Source organism: Lepisma saccharinum, unplaced genomic scaffold (assembly GCF_977018435.1).
Source record: "Lepisma saccharinum unplaced genomic scaffold, izLepSacc3.1 HAP1_SCAFFOLD_424, whole genome shotgun sequence".
Taxonomy (NCBI): Eukaryota; Metazoa; Arthropoda; class Insecta; order Zygentoma; family Lepismatidae; genus Lepisma; species Lepisma saccharinum.
The window spans coordinates 208,897-234,496 of record NW_028143123.1 but is presented as its reverse complement, the minus strand read 5'-3'; the positions used below and the strand labels follow the sequence as shown (position 1 = coordinate 234,496).

General features: G+C 39.0%; 1 protein-coding gene across 3 annotated transcripts in view; it reads left to right on the top strand.

The window, feature by feature from the left end:
* LOC145982794 (uncharacterized) overlaps positions 1-25,600 on the top strand; it is a 47,716-nt gene that overhangs the window by 431 nt on the left and 21,685 nt on the right. The window contains exons 2-7 of one of the 3 annotated variants that reach the window (XM_083116158.1): positions 2,254-2,360; positions 4,669-4,784; positions 6,513-6,682; positions 9,221-9,408; positions 10,950-11,060; positions 14,028-14,369. In XM_083116158.1, the coding sequence (XP_082972284.1) occupies positions 2,254-2,360; positions 4,669-4,784; positions 6,513-6,682; positions 9,221-9,408; positions 10,950-11,060; positions 14,028-14,210 (875 nt within the window). In that variant the 3' untranslated portion in view covers positions 14,211-14,369. Of the gene's footprint in view, positions 1-2,253; positions 2,361-2,637; positions 2,756-4,668; positions 4,785-6,512; positions 6,683-9,220; positions 9,409-10,949; positions 11,061-14,027; positions 14,370-25,600 lie in introns of those variants that run through there. The other 2 variants (XM_083116161.1, XM_083116160.1) reach the window with 2 other exon arrangements.

The window sequence follows — 25,600 nt, the reverse complement described above, 5'->3', positions numbered from 1 at the left end:
TCTTCAACTCTTAAATTATGCTAAACGCAACTAATTATGTAGTTTTAAGTTCAATTTATGCAGCTATTTTGGAGTTGTGAACTTGGTTTATCCATTACTTACTATAGTTAAGCAACATTTGAGAATTTCGCATATCAAATCAATTACAATGGATAAACCAACCAATTAAATGGATTCTAGTATAGTGCTTGAAAAAGTTGGCGAAAATTCACGATTGGAAACGGCGGCTGGTGTTTTATTTGTGACCTCCAACTTTCTACCGATTTCATTTCATAAAATGTTCATTTGCTAACCATAATGCTAGGGTTGGCATCACTGAATGAGGAAGCTACTGCTTCTTCCTCGCTGGACCACATAACCGAGCAACCCCCTCCCTTCGTAACCCGCTGTAGGTGGAAGATCGAGGTTCCTCAGCAGCAGGGAAGACTGTCGTCTTTGGCTGGCAGCTGGAGCAAGCGAGTGATAACGAACAGTAGGGAACCTGGTCAAATGTACGCACATTGCGCACTTAACTTTTAATGAACATTAAACTTCTAAAAAGTAGAGAACTGGAAATAAGTACAAATGAATTGTAGAAAGTTCCTCACTTCCTACATGGAGGAATCGCCCCTGGTCGTAAAACATACTTGTTGTGCATTATGAAATAAGAATTTCAAAGATTTACGAACTGATAAAAATCAATTTCAATGTATAACGAATACTTGACGAAGTTGTATGTTTGCATATATTGGAGATGAATACACACTGTCTCCCAGGGGATTATACAGAAATCACCATTTGGTGTGGTCGGTTTAGGTCGGTAAAGTTAAATTTAAGAGCCAAAATGACCGTACACTAGCCTTGGTGAACATTTTAGGGGTTATTAGGGAGGACAGGAGCGAAAGGGGAAGGAACGCTGGTGGTCTGTGGTTTCAAGAATGAAACCTGCTTAAGGAATTGCAAATATTTTAAAACTTTGGCTCCATTGCCCCAAAGGTAGGTTCTCTCAGTGCTGTCTCTCTGTTGATTTTTTAAAAAGCTTTGAATAAGTTGTCGGTTTTGGTTTCTGAACTTCCATTAATTCAACATGCCAGAAGTTTCGGGGAGGAAGTTGCTTGAACCATAACCCCCTTTAAATGCGTCCACGATGAACAATAATTAGAACTCATTCGTGTATGGTGATCTATACTAAAAAGAAAGCTTTACGAACAAAATTTAAAATGAAAGTATCTACTTAAAATTTTCAAGAGTCAGCTATGGTCGCCCACGGGGAAGCCACCGCAAACTTTCTAAATAATGCCAGTAAGTTTTCGTGAAGTGACGTTAATAGTTCCGGCTAGGTTACATGCTCATCCTTGTCATGTATGACGCTGCGATAGTTCTAAGACATCAGAAAATGAGAATATGTCCAGAGCAACATATGTAACATGTTAGTGATATTTGATGTAGAATAAGTAGATTATGCGGTGAATATCTTTCGAAGTAACCTCGACACCTTAAGTTAGATCTGCATGTGTTTGAATAGAAAACCCTGCATACTAATTTCGATAGCGTGTAGCAGTGGCGTGTCTAGAATTTTCGAAAGGGAGGGGTTACGTACACTTTCTTTGGTACTAAGCCCTCATATTTTCATACTTTTTACGTTCTTTTTTTTACGAATACTGGGTAAAAGGAAGGGGTTATGACCCCCACCAACCTCCCCCCATTAAGCACGCCACTGGTGTGTAGATATCATCAAGCAAAAACGCCGTTATTTTATTGGAAGGGGGACAATTTAATACCCTAATATCTTCCATACTATATATACAAACTTTGTTCTGGATTATTGGCGGCGGAAGCATCCGTCTTGTTCCACGGTAACGACGCCCGTGACATCAAGACAAACCATTATCTACAATACATTTTATTCGCTACGAGCTTGTGTGCATAGAAGTACAGACTATCGTGTATGTGAACATTTATATGATGTCAAATATTTTAACATTTCTTGGACAAACTTTATTTTTAAAAATGTGACATAAAAATAAACATAGGCTATATATTTTTAGAGCCGTAAAAGGAACACCTCATGAATCGTGCTACCGACACAATCCATAAACATACAAATTCAAAGTGTTCGAGGTGGGACGTAATTCTACTTTCCACTTGCATTGTACACTGTACGAACTAGAAGTGTATTACATACCTAGCATAACTTAATTTTAAAAAAAGCACTTTTTTAAAAATATATAATTGTCCAATGATGCCATGTAAAGTGCAATCTTAATATTTCAGACACATCAAGTGAAGACAATCTACGTCGTGTGGGCTCTCAGTTACATGAAGCTTTTTCTAAAGCTGGATTGGCGTTTCTAGTCAACCATGGCATTTCTGAAGATACGGTATGTGTGTGTATAGCAGAACCCAGCTAATGGGTTTCTTGGCATATGCTGCACCAGTTTCTGGTATCTAGAGATATGCATGGGGTGCGATGTGATTTTCATGGAAGAAAATACTGTAATTTTATAATTTTGCCTTATACATTTTCCTTATTTGCAGTAAGGTTACACTTGAATTTACTTCTAGGTGGGGGCGGTAGGAGAGACAGCAAGTGCTGCAAGTATGCATGTATGGGCGGAGTTATGCAGGATGTCGCCGTAAATCACTGATAAACTTTTGCAGGACGTAGAGAGTATGAAGACGATAAACTTTTCTAAAAGTTGTGTTCCTCATTTCGGGCTTCCTCAATGATGTAGTAGCACGGAGTTCGATACTGATGGAGGCACATTGCACAGTGGTACGGATTCTACTTTAAATTGTAGGTGGAGTGTCGATTAGCCTATCTGAGCATGACCTACAAACAAATTAGAACTTTTTATTTTGCTTATCTCGAAGCTACGAATCCCCGAAAACTGAATTTTCTATCCTAAATGCATGGAACCGCCTGACAAGGATTCATAACTGCCACTGCCATATTATTATTTGTGTTGAAAGGCGACAAAATTTGTAGTGCAATACGAAATAAACTAGGCATCCTGTGCATTTAAATATTTCTTACAAATATTACGAATTCTTTCATTCAGGCAAAATAATAAAATACGATAAGAAATATGCGTGTTCAGTGATAAGAAGCGCATTAATTGAAGGACAAATGTAAGATCAGTGATTTCACCCTGACAGCATCTCTGCGAGCATGCTATATTTCCATAACATGCTATTGCTTTTAGAATCTTATCGAAGCGCAAAAATAAATGCCAGTGGCAACCATGGAGCTAGCCATGGGAGTGCATACATAAAGGATAGATAGTAGCGGGTAGTTTGTAGCATCGGCATGATATCTGAACAAGCAAACCGTTCCTAAGAAAAGTTGTTGGCCTTGATGTCTTCTACACACTGTGAAAGTAGTCTTTATTGTTCGGGAAAACACTATTTATGTTCAAGTAGCAAAAAATTGCAGTCATAAATTTCTATTGGCAGAATATTTTAAATTTCTTTCTTCTTGTTGTCTTATGTCGATATTGGACTGTACATTTTGAAAAAGAAGCTACAATCTCTAAAATTTGACAAAAAGTTCCAGAAACTCGTCTGCTATGATGTCGATTCTACTATTGATATTCATTAATCCTAAACCATTCTGCGACTGGGAGAATCGATATCAGTTGAAGGAAAACCTGATGTTAAGGAAAGAAGTCGAGGTGGCGGTGATAAGGGACCCGCTCATCCCACGGACGGGAAGGGGGCTCTTTAAACAGTTTGTTTCTACCACAGTCATTAAGGAAACTTTGTTTCATAAGGTAAAGAGCTATAAAACTACTATAAAAATCAATATAAAACATTAATAACACTAATTGAAAGAACTGTTCAGTACTCCTATTTGTTCCTCGAGTGTCAAAGGAAGTTTTGACCAATAAAATAACAATACAATGCTAACAATTCCGGCCATATCGTCTCGATTAGCCAAACATGGAAGAAAACAGACACTAAATACAAAAAAATACAAATATAAACAAATGCAAATAATATACACAATATTTTGCAAAATGATCTACTTAACCAGTACATTGCCTATAGTGATGAAAGAACCTCCCTTTACAGCTAATAGGATCCGATGTAGCTATACTCCGAGATCCATATTTTTTTTAGCGAAGTATAAAAAATCTACCATACGATTTTGTAGCATTCGTCACAGGGTTTCTAAAGGTAAACATATTATTATTATTCCTTTTTTTTAAAAAATATTTTTCTTGTATATCAAAGCTGTCGCTGAATTATGGACAGATTTCTGTACGTATAAAAATCTAGCGCAGTAGAAACTACAGGGAAAATATGACGAGACTGATTATTAAGGGCCCCGATAATCAGTTCTACAAAAGAGCCAAAACTGGTTTCGCCGTCGTTGGTTCTGGTGTGCATTAACGCTATTCGCATATTAACATTATCGACCTGTAATCAAGATATCTAGGATTCTATTTTATGTGACGATAGCAAACGGATCCTGTATCGATTTGCCTATTTATACTAATTTTTCTTCGGCCACTAGGAGACTTTCGAGGGCGAAATGGAGTTTGGAGGCTGAGGCCGTGAGAGGCCTAAGGCATAAAGTCAGACTCATGCTAGAAGGCTGGAAATTATAGAATTAATTTCAATATTGACAAAGTTTTACCAAAGTCTCACATGAATATATCACATTATGCCTTTATTCACTGACAGATTCAAGCCGTGAACGAAGCAATGGACAAGTTTTGCAACCTTCCTGAGGACACGAGGAAGCAATATGTTAGACTACCTTCGGAGAATCATGGTTATGTTCCTCCTGGGCTTGAAAGGTAAGGAAAATCACTAACGCAATACAAGGTAAAGTCGGAGCAGACAACGCAGGGAAGATCCACAGTTAGTTCATAAAAATATACATTGGCGCCAACATGTCAGTGTAAATTGTGACTAGAGATAGGAAGGAAGTTGCGTAGTGTTTGATAGGTTTTTCATATGGTGTCATTATGAAATCTCTGGGCCTACACACATTGAAAGTATGATGTTAATACGTTAGTCATTATGTGACAAAATCAAGATTTCTTCCAAATGTAGGCAATAAGTCAAATCGTCCCCATGAGAGTTATAGGCTTCCGAAACGTGGTGCTGATGACATCATCTCCACTATCGAGAATGTGTGGCGTCGTAGTTCCACAAATCCTTCCACACATTGTGAAACGTCCTGTGAGGAAATGAAAGTACTTTTGTCACAGACCGTGCCAGAATCTGCAAGCACGTCGTTATGTTGATCCCCGACGCTTCCTGCGCTGCTGAAGTCGTCCGAATCGAGAGGCTCCCTAGTAGTATAGATATCACTATTCCCGCCAGATGTCAGTTCGAACATCAACCACCGTGCTTTGTGGCTGAGGCGCACAATATGGAAACAGAAGGTGGATACCTATTATAATAATTTCAACCAGTTTACTTCAACATACAAGGCATGTTTTTTTTTGTTTCTGCTACAATTTTTCTAAATACAGTGTTATCGATAACGTATGTAAAGACCGGTATCCACTTGTTGCAAACCAGCGTATCGTATCTCCGTTCCGTATCAATTTATTCGAAAAAACTTGCAACGCTCCGTTTCAAAATGTGAGAAAAGATACGCAACGGACTCGTTCGCTCATTTGGCGTTTTTTCCCCGTCACATCAAAGAAAGGCTACGATACGCGTAGGAGGGGCAGTGTGGACGGGCATGCGCCCTTTCCGTTGCCTCGTTGCATTATCCTTCAGTGTGTAGTGAGCTCTGTGAATGGCAGTACGTCCCATTGTCAATTTGTTTTCTTTATTATCTTTATTATGGAGTGGGATAAGGATAATACTATTGCATTTATTGATATAAAGTAAAGTTTTTGTATAATCCGCTGAACTGCTGGAACCGCAAGTCGGCCAACAAGCTGCTTCCACTATACAGTTCACGGTTCGCGTACATGTTTGTCATCCACCAACGTGGTGATTTACGTTTTTTTCTTTTTCGATAAAACGTTATTAATGACAATATATGCTGCTGCTGCCACTTCCTGCGGTGTACTCATCGTCATTTGAGACCAGACTGTGAACCGTATCGCACTCCCGTATCAATGATGCTACAGAGTGGACGATACGGAACGCAGTGATGATACGCGACAAATCGGGGTCCGTATCAATGATTGATACGGGACGGGAATACGATACGCTGGTTTGCAACAAGTGGATACCGGGCTTAAGCATCACTAAATTTTAGATAGTCTATTCAGCAAACGTCGCCTCTACAATGTGAAGGTTTCAATATGGTGCCGAGCGTGAGGCTACAGCGCGTTGAAGTGTGCAATTGACGCCTTCCACTTCTACCATGAAACACCACCTATAACGGTAGGGGGATTCCGTGGGTGGAACAGTGCTTACGGCCAGAAACTATTATTTTAAGTCTCCATGTTTAAATACAGTCTGCAATTTCCACCCGGTACAAAGAAAAGTAACAATTGTTAACAAATAAGCTATTGTCATTGTAGCTCTCGCTATGGATATACGTTTCCATTTTGCAGATTGGAAAACAAGAAAGTCTCTGAAGCGAGAGAAACATTCAACGTCCAATGGCTCGATAGTAAACTACCAGACCAACAGGTTCCAGGGTTCAAATCCGCTGTGTCTCGACTGGTTGAAGATCTACGAAGACTGACCCACCATCTGTTGAAGTGTCTCGCTCTAGGATTGGGTAAGAATTGAATTGTTAAATAGTATCGTAAATCTAAAATACGATTACTCTCATCATAGGGGGTGTTTCGGAGTTAGTGTCCTCTTCTGAGGACTCAGATGCCTTTTAACATTATTAATATTAGTGTAATATTAAAGCGAGTTTATAATAGTATATATAACAGACCCATGTTTGATCAATAGATATTGACTGAATTATGCTCTTGTAGTCTATCGTATGCCACTATGCCACACAAAAACTACCCATTTAATCCTTAGCGCAGCTCAAGTAATAGGCCCTTTCCATACATGTTTTCTTTCGTATACACGTATGCATGGGCAAACATATGTGCGCATACAGGTTCCGTGTTTCTCTAAACAAATCCTGAAACATTTGTGCTTGTGAAATTTCTAGAAACGTGATTTGCACGAGACACAGGAGTGTCTGAGAAATTCTTGTCTAAACCACGTATTTCTTTATACTAATTTTGAAACAGATCTTGCAATGAATAGTATGCTTTTCAGGCTGGTTTGGTAAAAAAACAAAAAAAACATGTATATAGTATTGGGGTGGCCCGATCCGAGGTTCCCCGTTACGAAAAGATCGGGTCCGGTATATCAAACTTCCCCTCTACATTTTACAAGCAAAATATCTGGATCTGGAAGGATTTCCTCGAACAAATATAAAATCCAGTTGGCCCCCCCTTTTTTGCCAATTTTGCCCCCGCACTATGCTAAATCTCATATGCACCAAAGGAACGTAAACTGTCCTTGCCCCCTAGTTTTACACCCTGTCCCCCAGTTTTGGAACCCAATCGCCGCTACTATGCTTTACTTAACTTCAACTTTAGTTTCTAGCGTTGTATTTAGTGTCAGCATTGACTATAAACTACGAAAAAAGTTTTATTTTGAGGTTTTTTTAAAGTCTAGACTTGAATTAAGCACAAAAGAGGGGTGTATGCATAAATCAGCTCAGACTTGTTATTAATATCTTGTCCAACAACCCTTCAAACTTGGCTGTTTGTACGGAACGACATGCGTTAATTTATTGTGCCATCAAGTTAAGGGGTCTTTACTAATCAAACTTTGGATTTTTTAAGTCGATCTCTACAGAAATTAGTTTTGTACATCTGTACGCAGCTGTCTTCCAAAAATGTTATCAAAAGCTAATATGATACATTGAGGAAGGTTGACATGGACTAACCCACACATTTTCTTTGTCAATTTTGTGCGAGCTTACCTTTCTTTCCATACATGATCTGTTTTTCCAGAAACATATTTGTTTCACCTGACACAAATTTTAAAAAAAATTATGGCTTGAAATGTTTTCAGAAACAAGAGCCCGGTTAGCGGACTCTTTTCTCGAGTTTACAGATATATATTATCCTCACATAAAGATTTAATGTTTCTAAGATGATAGCAGATGTTTTTGGAGCGTGGAACATAACTCCATTACGTTGAGGGATTACCTCAGTGGTGGAGTAGTTAGCACAGCGCGCTACGACGCCAGGGGTCTCAAGTTCGAATCCTGGCTTGGGCATGGGTGTTCTTTGCGAGTGTCCTTTCATCAATTCAATCATACCATCACTCAACCTCATCGTCACGATTAGCCAAAAGTGACAGAAAAGCTACTCTAAATAAATAAATAAAAAAAATCAAAGTAAGTTGAGAGAGCTTATGTTCTGATACAGTACGTTTTTAACAGGTGCTGTAAAATAAGATGTTTATGACGATTGTTACGTCATTTAACCACCTATCACTTATTCTTAGCTACAGTAAAATCACGTGCAAATTCCTCACCAAAAGCGTAGCCTAATAATAAGCACCAAAAAGTGGTTCTCGAAGTATTTTCCACCTGAGAGAAAAAAAAAATGTAGCAAAAATATTGAAATAGTGTGTAAAATGTAAGAGGGAGTTCGGTATACCGTAACCTCACACATGCACACAATGGATTTGTACGAAGTACAAGAGGGTGTGCGAAATCTTGATATGCTCAAACATATTTGTATTTGTACAGTACATACAAATCCAGGAGGAACTTCCATAGTGAAGATGGATTTTGAGTGCAGTAGTCTTAAGGGAGATTTCACACCAGAATCGCATGCGACAAATGTAGTGTTTCGCTTGAGGATTTCATCAATCAAACGTAGATTTCTGCGACCTCTCATGAAGGTACGGTGTGAAACACTACTCTTGATCAATTTGTTCTCAAGCGATAAGTGTCATGTGTCGCTTGTCACTTCGGTGCGAAATCTGTCTTAATGTCTGATCTTGTCATCTACGTAGCCTGTCAATGTATTTTATTTTATTTGTGATTTAGCGCCGCTTTTCTGCCAATTTAGCTAATCACGAAGATGAGTGGCAGAAAAGCGGCGCTAAATCACAAAAAAGTGATGAATGATGATATGATGTCTGGACACTCAGAAAGACTTCGGAGAATCGAACTCCGGAACTTTGCTAGCGAGATCAAAAGTCGACCAAAACGCGCTACGCAGCCTATCAACTTAAGGACAAAAGTTTGAAAATGAAGCTTGAAATAAATTCACTGTTTAAATTTCAGGTTTGGAAGAAGGACATTTTACCAGACTCCACAGCCAATTACTGGCAGATGGAAACGCTACAACGCTCAGAATGTTGTACTATCCTCCACTGACGAAGGATGTTCCAACTAACGTCACACGATGCGGAGAACACACGGATTATGGGACATTCACGCTGCTCATGCAAGACTGCGAGGGAGGCTTAGAGGTAAATCACATGTGCAAGGGCGCCCGCAGGATTTTTTCTCAGTGGGGGGGCAGAGTAAGATTTCATATTTTGCTCTTCAGTCAATAGAGATTATTATTATCTGTATTTCATTATTGCAATTATTATTATTATCGTCATTATTATTACCACTTTACAAGTCATAAGATTCAAATTGAATTGAAAGTACCTAGTCGTTGTATTCAAGTTCGGAATCGAGGATACTATTTAAATAGAAAGTGGAATCGCTTGCTTCTCTTTCATAAACATCAATCACTTTGTTTGTAGGTGAACAGCAAGGGCGTATTATCCCATGTTATCTGGTTTACCGCTTTTTCAAACATATATTAGAAAATTAGAAGTTATCACACTTCTGTTTTTGTTTTACTTGCATAACTGCATTGGTGTTTTATTTATATTATATCTAATTAATATATCATAAATACATACAATAAATAAGAATTGTTGCTGTAAACTGGCCAAATTTTCAGAATACGCCGCCACTGATGAACAGTTCTACCTTTTTGTACTTTTTCACAATGCACAGATATCAAACAGAGACTTTTTAATATACTGTCCTTCATGGTACTCTCATCAATGGATTTTTATGCCGAAGGGTACTGTAAAAAGAAGTAATAATTCAAAATGACAGGGTTCAGAAAATTATTTCCCGCCATTTGGAATCCAGAACAGCCGAGAAATTCCAAAGGATCTTATTGAAAAGAGGTTAATTCTTGATATTTTCTGCACTATAAGTGTCTGAAATTTCTTGAAATTAACAGTTTTTATTCCAGAAGTGAAAAAACAATCAGTTGAACAGGAAATAGTGTATGCAATTCGAGATTTTCACCGCATCGGGAAATTTCGAAAATTTCATGTCCCAAAAAATTTCCGACCTAGTCGGAAATGGAGATTTTTTCAGTCCCGAACGTCAGAATTATTAATATTTCCTTACCAATCCCGTCCCGACCAATACTTTTCCGTCCCGCACACCCCTAGTTTGGCAATTAACATCATTTTAATGTCTCTCGTTATATTCTTGGACGTGACAGTTAATTGCTGATAGCCTGTAAATAGCAGAAAACGATATTCATGTTAATAAAACATCGCTACAATTTCATCATTCGAATTACACAATCGTTTCCAGATATCTCGGGGGTCCCCCCTTGACCCCCTTCCCCCCTTTGTACGTAGAATCGCTGAACCGTTCATGAACTGCATTGAAATTCGAGAATGAAGTTTCGCTGTTATGAATCCCGAGATTATTCCTCTATTCTGGTTTCACTCTGAATCTTTTATTTGTTTCATTTCGTACCTATATCAGTGTTCAGTTTTGCTTCTCGCGATTCGCCCATGGTTCATGGATTTTCGCGCTTAAACCGCGAAAGGAGAGAACTAGCGAGGGTTTGAGAGTGCCAGTGAATTAGAGTGGATGAGAGATATATAGGTAGACACAGAGAGAGACATACAGGTAGACAGAGGGAGAGAGAGAGAGGTAATGAATGTGTGTAGGACAAAACACTACGGATTTATTTTGTTTGCAGATAAAGTCTCCTGATAATCAATGGATTCGTGTAGGACATATGCCCGGCACCATTCTATTGAACACCGCTGATCTTCTTGCTACATGGACCTGTGGAAAGTATCCGGCCGTGGTGAGTGAGGATTTATTGGAACATATGGTCAGTGGCGGCGATTGGGTTCCAAAAGTGGAAGGGCAAGGTGCTAAAACTTGGGGGGAGGGGCAAGAACAGTTTACTTTATCTTGGCAGATAAGGTTTAGCATATTGCGCGAGCAAAAGTGGCTAAAAGTGGGCGTGGAGTGGCAACTGCCCCCCCCCCTCGACCCCCTAATCGTCGCCACTGAATATGGTCAATTCCATTCTGATAGATATAACATTCAGACAAATTTACATTCATTTTTTAAATACTTTCTTAGCACCTTCAAATATGTAACTCTATCAATTCATGTAATTTCATTTTCCTTGATGAAAGTTATTTTATTTCAGAAAATTCTTCCCTCATCTCAATTTTCAGCTACAGAAATTGTTTTTTTTTTTTTTTTTTTTTTTTTTTGTAATTGTGACGGGTGTGATATTTTCGAGACCTTACTTAAGGACTTTCCTCAATCTTTCAGAAAACTCTGTGAAATATATGAGTTTACTGAAACAATTTCATTATATTTTCACAAAGCAAACGTTACTGGACATTTAGAAGCTTTAAGTTTTAAAGAATATTACTATGCATTTATTTTATAAACATTTTTTTGCCTGTGACGGCCTGACGGGTGAGACAAATTTTGTAACGGGTGTGACATCTAGTGTTGCCCACGAGACGAGACTTTGGCCTGTCTCGTCTCGTGGAAATGCTGTGAAAGAAATGCTGTCTCGTCTCGAAAATATTCGTTTGTTCTCGGAACACATGATCAATCTCGTCTCGTCTCGAATTTTTAAAAGCCTGTCCCGTCTCGTCCCGTCTGCAACACTAGTGACATCATGCACATTATTTACTTTGTAGGATTATGGAGCAATACAAAGGCTATCAAAATTATCATAAATAAATTCTTCAAACTAAAGTTTGTTTCAGAAATCAAATAGGATACTTCAGAGATATAGAAACACTAAATGAGACAATTAGAACGAAATTAGAATTAATTTAGTTTTGTTAAGTTATAATACTGTATCATAATGAAACTAAATTATATCCCACTTCTACTATAAAAAGTAATAGGCTTGAAACAATATTTATTTTAAAGCCTTTAAACTAATGTTTGTATTAATAATTCCAAATTATGTATAGTTTTCCCATTAATTTCACACATAATCAGTGATACTTTGAAAAAAAAAGTCTTGTTTGTCCACTTTCACTTGGAGTGGCTCATATCTTAGTTAATATAAGTCTATAGCAGTATGAGGATTTCAAAAAAAAATTGTTGGAAGAATTGCTATATTCATATTTGAAATAGAATGCGTATTTACTTTCTTATCTGAAGCACGTAAGTAACTAGAATAGTAGTACTTTTGTAGTGCTATAGTCTGAATGCCACATATGGCCCCTACCGTACCGTTCTATCCCGACTTGTTACATTTTTCCTATTCCCTATTTACAATCCGTTTCCACATCTTGCATTTAACTTTTCCTCTTCTCCTCCTCGGAAACTGTATATTTTCGCATGTAATGCTTTCTTCTTACATCCTAGTTTGCCTTGTCCTTTCTCTTTTAATGTGTATTCCCGCATGTAACACTTTCTTGTGCATCCTGCTCTATCCAGCCAAATCCTTGTCTTTAGTACATATCTTCTGTTCTACTTCATTATTTCGTATTCTCCTTCTACCCTGCGGGCTGTTTCTTATCTCTCTTCCTCGTATTTTTTATTTTATTTTGTTTGCAAATTGATTAGTTAAGCTAGTCTCACACGGTACTTCGGTCCATCTTCACTTCCAGAACGACCTCCAGCTTCCTTACGTCAAGATCGTGTGAGAACTTTCTTGTATTCAATTCCCGTCAGAATTAGAAACCGTCCTTATATCCATAATTAACTCCATATAACTACCAATCAGAACTGAGGAGCATACTGGCTAACTGAACTGTAGGAAAAAGAAGAGAAAGAGATGCTCGATCGTTCATTTCAAAGAGTTTCTTTATAATATGTCCGACCAATAGAACTTTATAGATGACTGTTGGAAACATTTTATTTATAGAATGAAAGGTCTCTAATTATTATTTATTTACTAAATATCCTACTGTGATATTGACATTTATTTTCATAGTAGCATATGAATATTGTGAACTGCACAATGAAATATGTTTGGTGCATTATATAAATTGTGCTGTGTATAGCACTGCTGTAAATAAATATGTAGTGTTGTAATGAAATATGGTGATTGATTTTAAGCTACGAATTGTAAATACTGCTTCATGGCTTTCGAAATAAATCTCACAATAAGTATTTTATAGCCAAGAAGATGTCAATGTAATGTAAATATGATAAGCTTAATGTAAATACTACAGATTTCGTATTTTAATATTGTTGTGACGTTTATGTAGTTCATTTAACTAGTCCGTATTTGGGAATAAGTTTCAAAACCGTATGGAGAAAGATTCATTAGAAGATGCAATCATTATCGCTATATAGGGCAATGCAGCTTTTTACTAGAATGTCAGTAAAGTGGAATATAAACTTGAAATAATATTGATTATATGCTCACATTCAGAGCTACAGGCTACGTATCCTGCATTTTTCAACAGTGCCAATGTTCTTTGTTAAAGAAAACATAGTTTTCTATTTTCTTCAACAGTTATTAGCATATAAACTTCTGAAATGATATATCGTGTTCGAGCAGTGACTGTTTTTAAGACTGCGTTTTTAAGGACCGAGGCAGATTCCTCTTCCCGCCTTCGCGAACTTACGACATTTCATACTGGAGGTCGATTCGAAAGTGAAGACGGACTGTGTGAAACTAGCTTTATTCTAATCACTTTTTCTTCAAAGATACCTAAAGAGATGGAATGGATTGAAATAATACACAAACTACGAAATAAAATTTTCTCATCTTCATCGAAACTGCTATTTTATTCATTTACTTATCTAAGCATGAACGTGTTCACGTTTTGTTTTGCAGAGACATCGCGTTGTAGTCCCGGAGCAAGAACAGGTTCGCAGCAAAGGCCGCCATTCCATAGCATTCTTTGTTCATCCTGACGACGACGTTCCAATTATTCCCATAAGTGGCTCTCAGCATCGGGTTACATTCACTGCCAAAGAACATCTTAAGAGGAGACTCAAAGACACTTACAATTATTAACTTCGACACTGCTCAGCAGGGACGTCGGTAATCCACCACCTACCACTATATGATCTTATTCATTTTCCATGACGATGAAATATCCATGCCTGTAGTAATGAAATTACCAGTTCGTTGCTACGAAATTCCACAGCATTGCTATTGGTAAAGGAGAATGCTATCGCCTTTAGTACATTGTTTTATAGAAATAAATAAATGTTTTGGTAACGTCAAAATCATAGAGTAAGATTATTTTTATAACATCTCTGGCTGTTGGTGCATTTGCAGCTTTGAAGAAACTCGTAACTCCCGATTTTCATTACAGCTGAAGTTAAGAAACAACAGTAAAACAGGAGACTAAATGGTGTTACAAAAAACAAAAAGCAGTAACAAGTTTAAAGAGAGGAGTGTTTCTTAACAACATTTTTTGTACACTTTTTGTAGGTTAGTCATAAAAATTAATATGATCTGCTGAGGATATCTATTTGGCTTGGGATGCTGCAAACTGATTCGGCTAATTAACGAGCAATATACGTCTTGAGATTTTCTCAGGATATCCAGTAATGTTTCTGAGCTTTCAAGAGTTGTTATACCACTATTACGAATTTTCAATTCATGATTAATCATTTGACTTTGCTCTTGGCTCTGATCACACTTTTGGCTTGTGTGGTTAGAAGGTGTGAAACAATAATCAAGATTATTACATGGAATATACAGGGTGGGCCAAGATAAACCGAACCCAATATGGGAGAAGATATTCGATGTAGCAACACGCAATAATAATAATATTTTGTTTTCAAAGAAGGGAGCTGTGAACGACGCACATTGACCTACACCCGTGAAGGCAACAATCGAGGTAAAGCTAATCACCAGTGTAGACACAAAAATGTAGCTGACGGAGGAGGTCAGGATATTCATCGTAAAGGAATATTCCTCACAGGGCAGATGAGTGAAAGGAGTACAAGAAAAATTCCGTGCCGAATTCAACAGGACACCACCTACCAAGTCATTCATACCAGTGGCGGCTGGCCAAGTGCAACAAGTGCAGATGTTTTCACCTAATTTTCAAATTAATATTGACATTTTTCATTTGCTTGTTAAATTAAACTATTTCCCAGCAGAACGCACACGATAATACTCAAATAACACGCCGCTCGGCGCTACGCACGTATTGAGTTCGTCCCAACCCAAGAGCAAACACCGCTAGGTTGCGGAAAACTTAGCCGGTTGTCATGGCAACGGTGACGTCACCTAGCGTTGGCCTTGAACGGGTGTCGCTTTCTAGATGAAGCAGTTCTCTCGTCGGAGAAAACATCGCATCCAGTGCTTGTGGCAAAATCTTCGCGTTCTCGCGAGATCTTGTTCCGCGTGTGTGTTTCGCGTTTCCTATCGTGTGTTGTGTTCATGTGTTGAGCTGTGGTTTCTACAATGAACCCAGTAAATGACTTAGTGTGTAATTTGTTGCAGACACCATTTTCCAGATGGACGAATGAAGACAAAAAAGACGTTTTAAATTGGGGGGCACTGGCACTTACTATTTGTTTTCATTGCCTATAATTATACTTCTTCACCTGTTATTTTAGGCACGAGCCGCGACTGATTCATACACGAACTCATAAGGAAGTTTGAGGCAACAGGATCCATGGTTGATAAGAAGCATGAATACCTGCGTGTACCACAGGTGTACCACAACAATCCACGAACTATTGACGTACTGAAAGAGAACATACACAACGACATCGCCGACTACCAACGGAACGAGTTACAGCAAGTCGCACTGAACGTGATCCATCGGTCCACCCTGTGCCTGGACCATGGTGGTCAATATTTCCAGTAGTACCTGTATAGACGGAGAAATTCATGTGAGTAGGCTTCTGTCTGTGATCTACTTGTAAAAAAATATAAAATAAAATAGCCTTGCAGTTCATATGTTCATTACTTGGTTGGGTTCGGTTTATCTTGGCCCACCCTGTATATATGCGTTCTGGAAGAAAATTCAGAACTCTTGAGAGTGAACGCCACTCTCATCTTCATACACTTTGATTCAGTCCTTTAGGATAAGAGTATGTTTGAAATATTTCACATGGATACAATGTTCCTGTTTCAGTACCACAAAATACCTTACCACGGAAGGGTCCAATCTTGTTTCTCATATAGGAGATGATAATGAAGTAGGTTTTCCATATGTCGAGAATGATAAAAATGTAGTATGTCTATATTATTTGCTCAAGAACTATGCTTAAAGGAGAAGATTGATTTTTTGGAGTCAAGATTGAAACGTGAGGATATCCCAGCTCAAGGATGATGGAATATTTCACTATGGTTTACTGCTCCGTCAGTAAACCATTTTTAAATAGCATTATCTAGTACTATTATGTACAAGTATACGTATGTGGAACAAGGAGTTCCGGAAAGGAGATGTACTATTTAGTATCAAAATAGTTATGTACGATCAATATAATTAAAATCTTCGTGTATGAATAATATGATATTTGAAATATGCTTTGTCATAGGGTCTAAATGTGTATTGATTCACTTTGTTTGTGTAGGAGACAGTGAGTGAGTGAGTGACTGAAAATCCGGCCCCTTGGTATCCAACATACATTATATTATGCTCTGCCGATTTAGTACGTGGTGGAGCATATTGCCACTACATAAGCATATGTGGGCATCTGATCTACTGTATTCAGTGATGTCAAGAGGGAAATCACCATTGCCTCTCAAAGCCTCCAAGCAATCACGTATTTCCATCTTGTAACGATTATTAGAGTTTCCTTTGAGGCTAGGTAATCTGGGAGTTTCGTGACTCGCTCGGATTGCGACATCTTCCAAATTTTTGTAATAGGGAAGACGATCCTATTCCTAACTCAAGGATTACCTTGGCTTGCGGATCTTTATATCTTGAACTCACGAGTTAGTACAACGTCGATGCAAACTGCATAAGTTGTGTAGAAACATAGAATCTTCTATGTAAGTAATTACCTTAGGTTCACGGAGATGGTATCTAGTAGATGGTTTAAGCTTTCTCTTCAAGCAAAATAGCTATATATCGTTTTGCACTATGCAGTAGTCTTGAAGATGTCTTATTGCTGTCAAGGTGTTTGAAGAAATGGTACCATTTACGATTGGGTGTGGACGTATGTGGATACGGTAAATGGATTCCCTTGAAGAAAACACATGGAAACTTGAATTGAGTGTATGAGCTGTCACTTGTTATTCTACGTTCATATGAACCAAAAATAAAAAATTAGATTTGATTTGAGTATTTGTTTTAAGTCAACTTTGTACATAGATATGTTAATCTGATCTGGACCTACAGTTTAAAATGGAATCGGAACCGCTATCCAATGTGCATACATGGAAGATATAACCCTACGTCGAAGTTGTAACGCTTCGCCTTGTAAAGAATTATCCCAGGTTCGATTCCTATTGGAAACACAGAGTGCTTTGGATCCGAAATTAGAAACTGCAGGTTCAGTCTAGATTAGCCTTAAAGTATACTTAAACTCAGGACAAGCTTTCAACCCGAGAACAGTTGATTACAAGATGGCAGAGTTACCACTACGCGCCACCGGGGAGTTCTCTTTAATTTTTTCGTTCAAATAACTTTTTGGTAGTAATTAATTGTGCCTGTCACGGGATTTTTTGGGAATGTTTTTCTTTCATGCAGAAAGGAACAAAGGTCTCAAAGTCAGGCGGATCATGGTTCGATTTCCAGAGTGAGTGGTCGAAAGAAATATTTTTATGTGCATGTGCTGCTCTGGTGATAACTGCTTAATCATTTTGTATATTAATATTACTACTGTGCCACAAATTTGGGGGTTGTAGAATGCTTCCGCAAAATTTTCTTCCTTTCGCATTTATTTCTGGATATGACTTTGATTTCGGGGTTATTCTCGTTCTCGGTTATTACCTTTTTGCTTACTAAAAGTAAAGTTTCCCAAAAGCAGAGAAGGCGGAGGCAGAATAACTAGTTTTCATTTTTCTTGAACATTCTTATTTAAAAGAGAACGTCAAAATTTTAATAAACCTTCGGTAAGACATTCACTTTAAGAAAAGATCCACGAGACTATCAGAGTTGTATGTTTCGAATAATAAACCGGAGGATTTACATCCAGGATAAGGTGCAACTACATTTAATATACTGCACAAGTACTAATCATAACATTAGAATGTCCTTCTGTTCTTTGGTTATATAGTACCTCTGACGTAACAATATAACTGTCGCCTTGAAATCAAGGAGTCCCGAGTTCGATTCCCTTTGGAGGCATATAGTGATTCGGTCCTCATTTTGAAGGGCAGTTTCAGTCTCGATTACCCTATGTGTGCATGAAGTGGACTTAAAGCAAACTTTGACTTTATTGGTTATAGACTTTAACGAAATACCAATAAATATAATTTATATCATAATTAATTAACAATTGAGACCAATTCCATTACACAAAAATTTACCTTTCCTGCATTTGAAGTTTCGAATATCGAAGTTGCGTTAACTCGCCTTTTTCCAAATCATTACCTTGTCGGTTATTAAAGGAAAACGGCCATAACGTTGATTGCTTTTAATTGTTTGACTCCCATTGACAGACGGACAAATCAATTGCGATATTATTTTATATTTCCCCGTGGACTTCATACAGGGCTACAATGAATTGTATTTTGGAATGATCAAATTGTGCTTATTCTAACACTGCATGTTTCATACTATTTCTCATCCTGCATATGTAATTCTAGTCAGCTTCCTTCAACCCTCTTTCCATTCATTCTAAGATCTAAAATTTGGATTTGGCGAAAATACCTAAGATAACATGGATAAATTCAAACCACGTTTTTGAGTATCGTCGTATGCTCAGTTAGACTAATCGGGCCTTTCAGTTGAAAGTATGGATCCAAGCAACTGTAATGTGTTCTAGCAGGAGAACTCTTTCTTACAAAGTAGGGGTCCCGGGTTCGAATCCTGGCCTGGGCATGGATGTTTGTGAGTGTCCATTCATCAATTTCAACATATCATCCTCATCTTCGCAAATTAGCCAAAAGTGGCACAAGAAACGAAGTAAAATAAAGCAATTCAATCAATCTTTGTTACAAAGTAACATGAGTAGGTACTGCGTTATCACTATGACCATTTTAGAGGGAAAACAATATATTGTTTTAAAATATATATTATTGTAGAATTATAGGGTGCAATATACCCAATATTTCTGCATCCCATTTTGAAGTACTTTGCTCTGATGCTCCTGGATGAATGAAATGACAATGATAAGAGCTAGTTGTCAACATGTCTTCTGATGCTTGTACCGCATTAGCTACATGTTCATGTTAATTAGCATATTTTGCAGCCTCTGTTCCCTTAGTTGCAGAAAAGGAACTTTATGGAAAACTCAAGTTTGAAAAGTTCAACTAATTAACATTTCATTAAAGAATGACGTAGTAACTTTAAATCATAAGAATCTATTGGCTAATATATTAGGCAGATACCTGGATTTGATGATCTGTATCTTTCCTGTCTCGGGGATCCCTGGAGCAAGCGAACAAAACAAATCTATGAGCAAGTAGTCACTCGAGAGTGTTCGGTCAATGAACGCGTGAGAGGGAAAGTGAGTGCATGGGCGGTGAAAACTCGGCTGCAGCTAACAGCTGTTTGCAGCAGCCCGCACTCAATAGTTCCGCCCACTCGCTTATTCCTCTTATCTGCCGTTATGCGCGGCCTTGGTTCACAGATTCTTAAGACAGAGCGGAGATGGTCGAACACGAGGACCGAACGCAAAGAGGATGACACGCAGGGGCTAAGGCAGGCACTAGCTCCTCTCCTTGCTGCTGCGCTGGCAGGCTTTGTCAGGGTTCACCCTGAAAGACACAACAGGTAGACTCGGACGGTAGTTAAAAATAACAATCAAATATCGCCATTAAGGAGTTTAGTTTTCCATCGATATATTGTGTTTTACTCCTTTTCTCTTCTGTTAGACAGAAACCAGCCTTGGCTCTACCAGTTACTTTTTCCGCTACTGCCACAGGCGAATAAGATGCAAAAACATTAAAAAAACAAACTAACAATACGGGTCATTCGAAATACACATCTTAGAATAACTACCATACAAGTTCTTGTTATTATTCTATACCATGGATATAGGGTAATCTAAGTTCTTTTCTCATTTCTGTTATAAAGGATGGTCCAGACGTTCCGTTAAATATATATACATATATGAACACTATTTATTCCTTGTTTAAATATGTACAGATGAATCACAAAGGCAAAAATCCCCACATGATCCAAATAAGTTAAATTGCGATGTTTAATATATATATATATATATATATATCTGTGTGTGTGTGTGTGTGTGTGTGTGTGTGTGTGTGTGTGTGTGTGTGTGTGTGTGTGTGTGTGTGTGTGTGTGTGTGGAATAGAGATTCGTTCATTGGCCTAGACCATCAGAACTATCTCTATTTAAATATGGTTACCCAGTGACCGCTAGCCTCTAGACTAGCCACAGCCACTACTAAAAACGCCGTTTTCTTTAATATAAAATTAAAACTTGGGTGCACAGAGATTTGTACGTTGGCCGAGACCATCAGTACTATCTCCATGAAAATGGTTGACTCGTGACCGCTAGCCTTCTAGACTAGCCACAGCGACTACTGGTATCGAGAGAACTTTCCTAGGTCTCTCCTCTTGCCCAAGCAACGACAAAATGCCAACCCCCGCTACTCAATAAAATCCCTTATACAGGGTGTTTCAGAGCGACCCACACACTACCTTTCTCTCGAGAAAGGGAGATCGTATCAAGTTGAAACAAAAAAAATGCACAACTAAGTTGGACCCAAAGAATCCGTAGAAAGTATTTGCAACAGCCCGAAAGCCACCCTCTGTGGTTTTAGTGGGGGGCACATGCCCCGTTCGTGCGATTTTCAAATGGTAAGGGTATGTTTGAAATGCAGATTCGGAAAGGCGGGGAAAAATGCGATTGTCATATGAAACATTTGTCTGTACCACCTACCGTTTTCCGTGTAGAAAATGGTTTTGCAAAAAAAGGAAGGTGAGCCAAATCGAGTATACCGAGCTTAACGATTAAGATGAGTGCAGCACCATAATAGTTTCGGAAAGTTCAGGACACAAGGTTTCCAATGATATGCCACATGATGATGACTGCGGGACTAAAAAAGGATGAAACCGCGTGACCCAAAAAAGGGGGTCTAAAGTTAGGGAATAACTCGAAAATTTCAAATGGCAAGGGGGGCTCGAGTATTACCTCGTTTTAAAGGTCACAGAAAACGTGAAAAGTATGCGAACATGATTTTATAATCCACTGACCGGTTTCAAAATGGCGACCAAAACAATTCCGACCCTTGAAGTTGGTGTTCCAAAGTGAGGAATTACGTACGTAAATAGCAAAACACAAACACTGGACAGAGTACATGATATCCTGCACAAAGAATGTCAGCGGAACAGCTGTTTATTCGTGACAAGGTTTCTAAATGGTTACTGGTTCGCTACCATTGGCAGACCATGCCACCCGTCACATATAACGTCAGTGTACTGAACGTCCGGGTGAGAGGTTTGCGGTTTCGTATTAGTACATGCCTCTGTGAGTGTACAACATTCAGTGAGTAGAACTTCAGGTCCATTGTGTACGAGTAGGAAAAAGCATAAGCCCACGTGTTAGGTAGGCTGCAGTACACAACACAGCATGCTGGCCCAGTCGACAAATTACAAAGTACGCCAATTGCCGGTGCGTCCAGTTCCATTTGACTGCACGTACGCTGTTCCCACTGCCCGGTTCAACAAAGGCAATCGGAAAGTACCACTGGTTGAGGTGTGACGAGCTCTCCTGCATAGCAGTCGGTTCCAGTGTGCTTCCACTGATAACGCGAATACGCCCCTCCAATCTTGGTCTCATTCACCGTTGTCTGTTACAAGTGGTTGCATCGTCGAAGGCATTGTGTGGTACCTCAGGACATTCTACAGTGCATTTCTCGCGGGTAGTGTGCATTCCTGTACTTAATTCGCAGTGGCAAATTGTTGAATGTGAACTAATAATGATTTTCACGAACGAAGAAGCATTTGATATGCTCATGGTGTTGAGTGAGTGCCAACGAAACAGTTCTGCTGCTGCTCGTGTGTATGCTGCAAGGTATCCTGATCGGGAACATCGTTCAAGACATGTTTTTCGCACCCTTGCCAATCGTGTACGCAGAAGGGGCAATGTTCGGCCTTCTAGCAGTCACAAACATGAACGCATTGCTCGGCCTGTTCGAGATGAGAGGTCTGCCGGTGTACTTGTAGCCTTCCATCTCAATCCTCACGTGAGTATCAGACAAGTTGCTCGTGATTCTGGTGTCAGCGCAATTACAGTGAGAAGGATTTTAGAGGATCACAGATTTCATCCGTACCACGCATCCGCGGTGGCTCAGTCGGTAACGCGTCTGACTACCATGCTAAAGGTCCCGGGTTCGATCCCCGGCCGGTTCAAATCCGGGAACTTTTCTAACGGTGGAAGCGGCCCCGGCGCCCACCCAGCGTCGAATAACATGGGTACCTGGGGGAAACCCTGGGGGGTAAAGGCGGTCAGGGGCGTGATTCTGATCACATCACCCCACTCACGACCGGATCAAGAAAGTGTGGGGCGTTACCCCCGCACCCCCTATACGCCTTCATGGCGTGGTGCTATGCACAGGGGAACACTTTTTTACTTTTTCACGCGTCCTTGCATCAAGAGCTACACGGAACTGATTTTCAAAGCAGGCTAGACTTTTGCATGTGGTCTCAAGCTCAAGTGAATGCAACTGTTCGATTCTTTGACGAAATGTTGTGGTCTGACGAGGCTACATTTAAAAGTGATGGTCAGGTAAATCGGCACAACATGCATTACTGGGCCGCCGAAAACCCACGGTGGATGCAAGAGGTTGATCATCAACGTAGATGGTCTGTGAATGTGTGGAACACACATGTGGCTACAACATGATGGCTGCCCAACATATTTTGAGCTGACAGCGAGGAATCAGGTGAATGCAATGTTTCCTGGTCGCTGGGTAGGTAGAGGTGGGCCGGTGCCCTGGCCTCCTAGGGCACCAGACTTAACATGTTTAGATTATGACCTCTGGGGGCGACTGAAAGAAATAGCTTACCAAAATCGCCCTACAACGAGGGACGACATGATCGAGCGCATAGTTGCTGCATGCAGGCAGATTAGTGAGGCAGAAGTTATTGCAGCACAGAATGATTTCAGTGACCGTGTGCAGAAATGCATTGAGACCGAGAGAAGGCATTTCGAACATCTACTGTAAGTTGATAAATGTACATCACACTGGGTGCTTTACCTATTCTTCTCGTTTTCGTTGTTCATTGGTTTCTGAACACACTTTCGTTTTTCTTATCATCATTTCAGTTAGGCCCATTTCTCTTGTCAAACAATGGTTTGGCAATCAATTGTGAGAAAAGAACCTTCGTTGACGAAGCAGCCGTTAAACACGCCAACGAATTCCTTATTGTGTGTGACAGTAAACCATTCGGTGCCAGTCCTAAGCCTGGAGAAAGTGTGAAGGGCGGTCAAAGTTGCAGCTCAAACAAAGCTTACAGTATTACGGTGTTTCAAGAGCGGACCCATTGCAATAATTCTTTGTACAGGATCTTATGTACTCTGTCCAGTGTTTGTGTTTTGCCATTTACGTACGTAATTCCTCACTTTGGAACACCAACTTCAGGGGTTGGAATTGTTTTGGTCGCCATTTTGAAACCGGTCAGTGGATTACAAAATCATGTTCGCATACTTTTCACGTTTTCTGTGACCTTTAAAACGAGGTAATACTCGAGCCCCCCTTGCCATTTGAAATTTTCGAGTTATTCCCTAACTTTAGACCCCCTTTTTTGGGTCACGCGGTTTCATCCTTTTTTAGTCCCGCAGTCATCATCATGTGGCATATCATTGGAAAGCTTGTGTCCTGAACTTTCCGAAACTGTTATGGTGCTGCACTTATCTTAATTGTTAAGCTCGGTATACTCGATTTGGCTCACCTTCCTTTTTTTGCAAAACCATTTTCTACACGGAAAACGGTAGGTGGTACAGACAAATGTTTCATATGACAATCGTATTTTTACCCCGCCTTTCCGAATCTGTATTCCAAACATACCCTTCCCACTTGAAAATCGCACGAACGGGGCATGTGCCCCCCAATAAAACCACAGAGGGTGGCTTTCGGGCTGTTGCAAATACTTTCTACGGATTCTTTGGGCCCAACTTAGTCGTGCATTTTTTTGTTTCAACTTGATACGATTTCCAGTTCCCGAGAAAAAGGTAGTGTCTGGGTCGATCTGAAATACCCTGCATAGGTGATTCGAAAAAAGCCAGTAAACGACTTCTTTTTTCACCCCTCCGGGTTTTGAAAGGACAAGATTTTAAACTACACGCCTTCTGAAGGAAAAAGGGAAGAAGAAAAAACTGGCCTCCCCAGACACTTGGCCCAGCTGTATAGCCGGTTACTTTAGAAACTGAATATCAAATATTACCTTCACCAACCCATAAAAATAATATTAATGAACCAACACCCGACAACGAAAAGGATCATGTACAGGTTCTATATTAAAATTGCTATACGTATAGCTCTAGAATACGAACCATGAAACTTTACTCTGCGGGTGAAATCTGGACAAGCCCCGCTGCGCAGTAGCTCCATTACAGGCTGCCTTTCGTTGCCAGATCTACCGACATACCAAAGAGTTAGTAGGTATACACCAAGGACGTATTTAGAGTGGGGGTCCATGGGGCCTGACTACCCCCGAGATACTTACAAAGTACAAAAATTAAATAATAAAAATAATGTTATAATAAAATAACTAAATTAAATTATGAAAATATACTTGTTGTTCAATCGAGGGTTATTTATTTTCGCCAAACTTATTGGAAGGAAGGATTGTATTGAGATCATACGATTTTGAATGACAGTACCAAAGAAGATTTAGGAAAGATTTATTACTACTTATAATAACATGCTTAAAATATTACCAGGAACTTTGCTTCTCGTCAACTGGATCTAACATCCTTTTTGATATTCAATAAATATTCAATTTTTATCTATTCGACTCACTTTTCCTTGCCACGGCAGTTGATTTTTTACAAAATTTTCCGACCTTAACTGCACGTATAGAATGAATACGTGCTGTTATATCCCTATCCTTATACCGTCTTTTTACTTATTCATGTAATTAAAATATAATATTAAATAAGTTGAATATTTTAATTAATTACATATATTTATAATTATTTTAATTTAAACATTATTATTATTATTATTATTATTATTATTATTATTATTATTATGAGACATTTGGTTCGGGCCTACCACTGAAATATATTTCCAGATAGTCTACGTGCCTGGTGTCCACTACAGAAAAGTATCTCTCTCTCTCTCTCTCTTTTCTC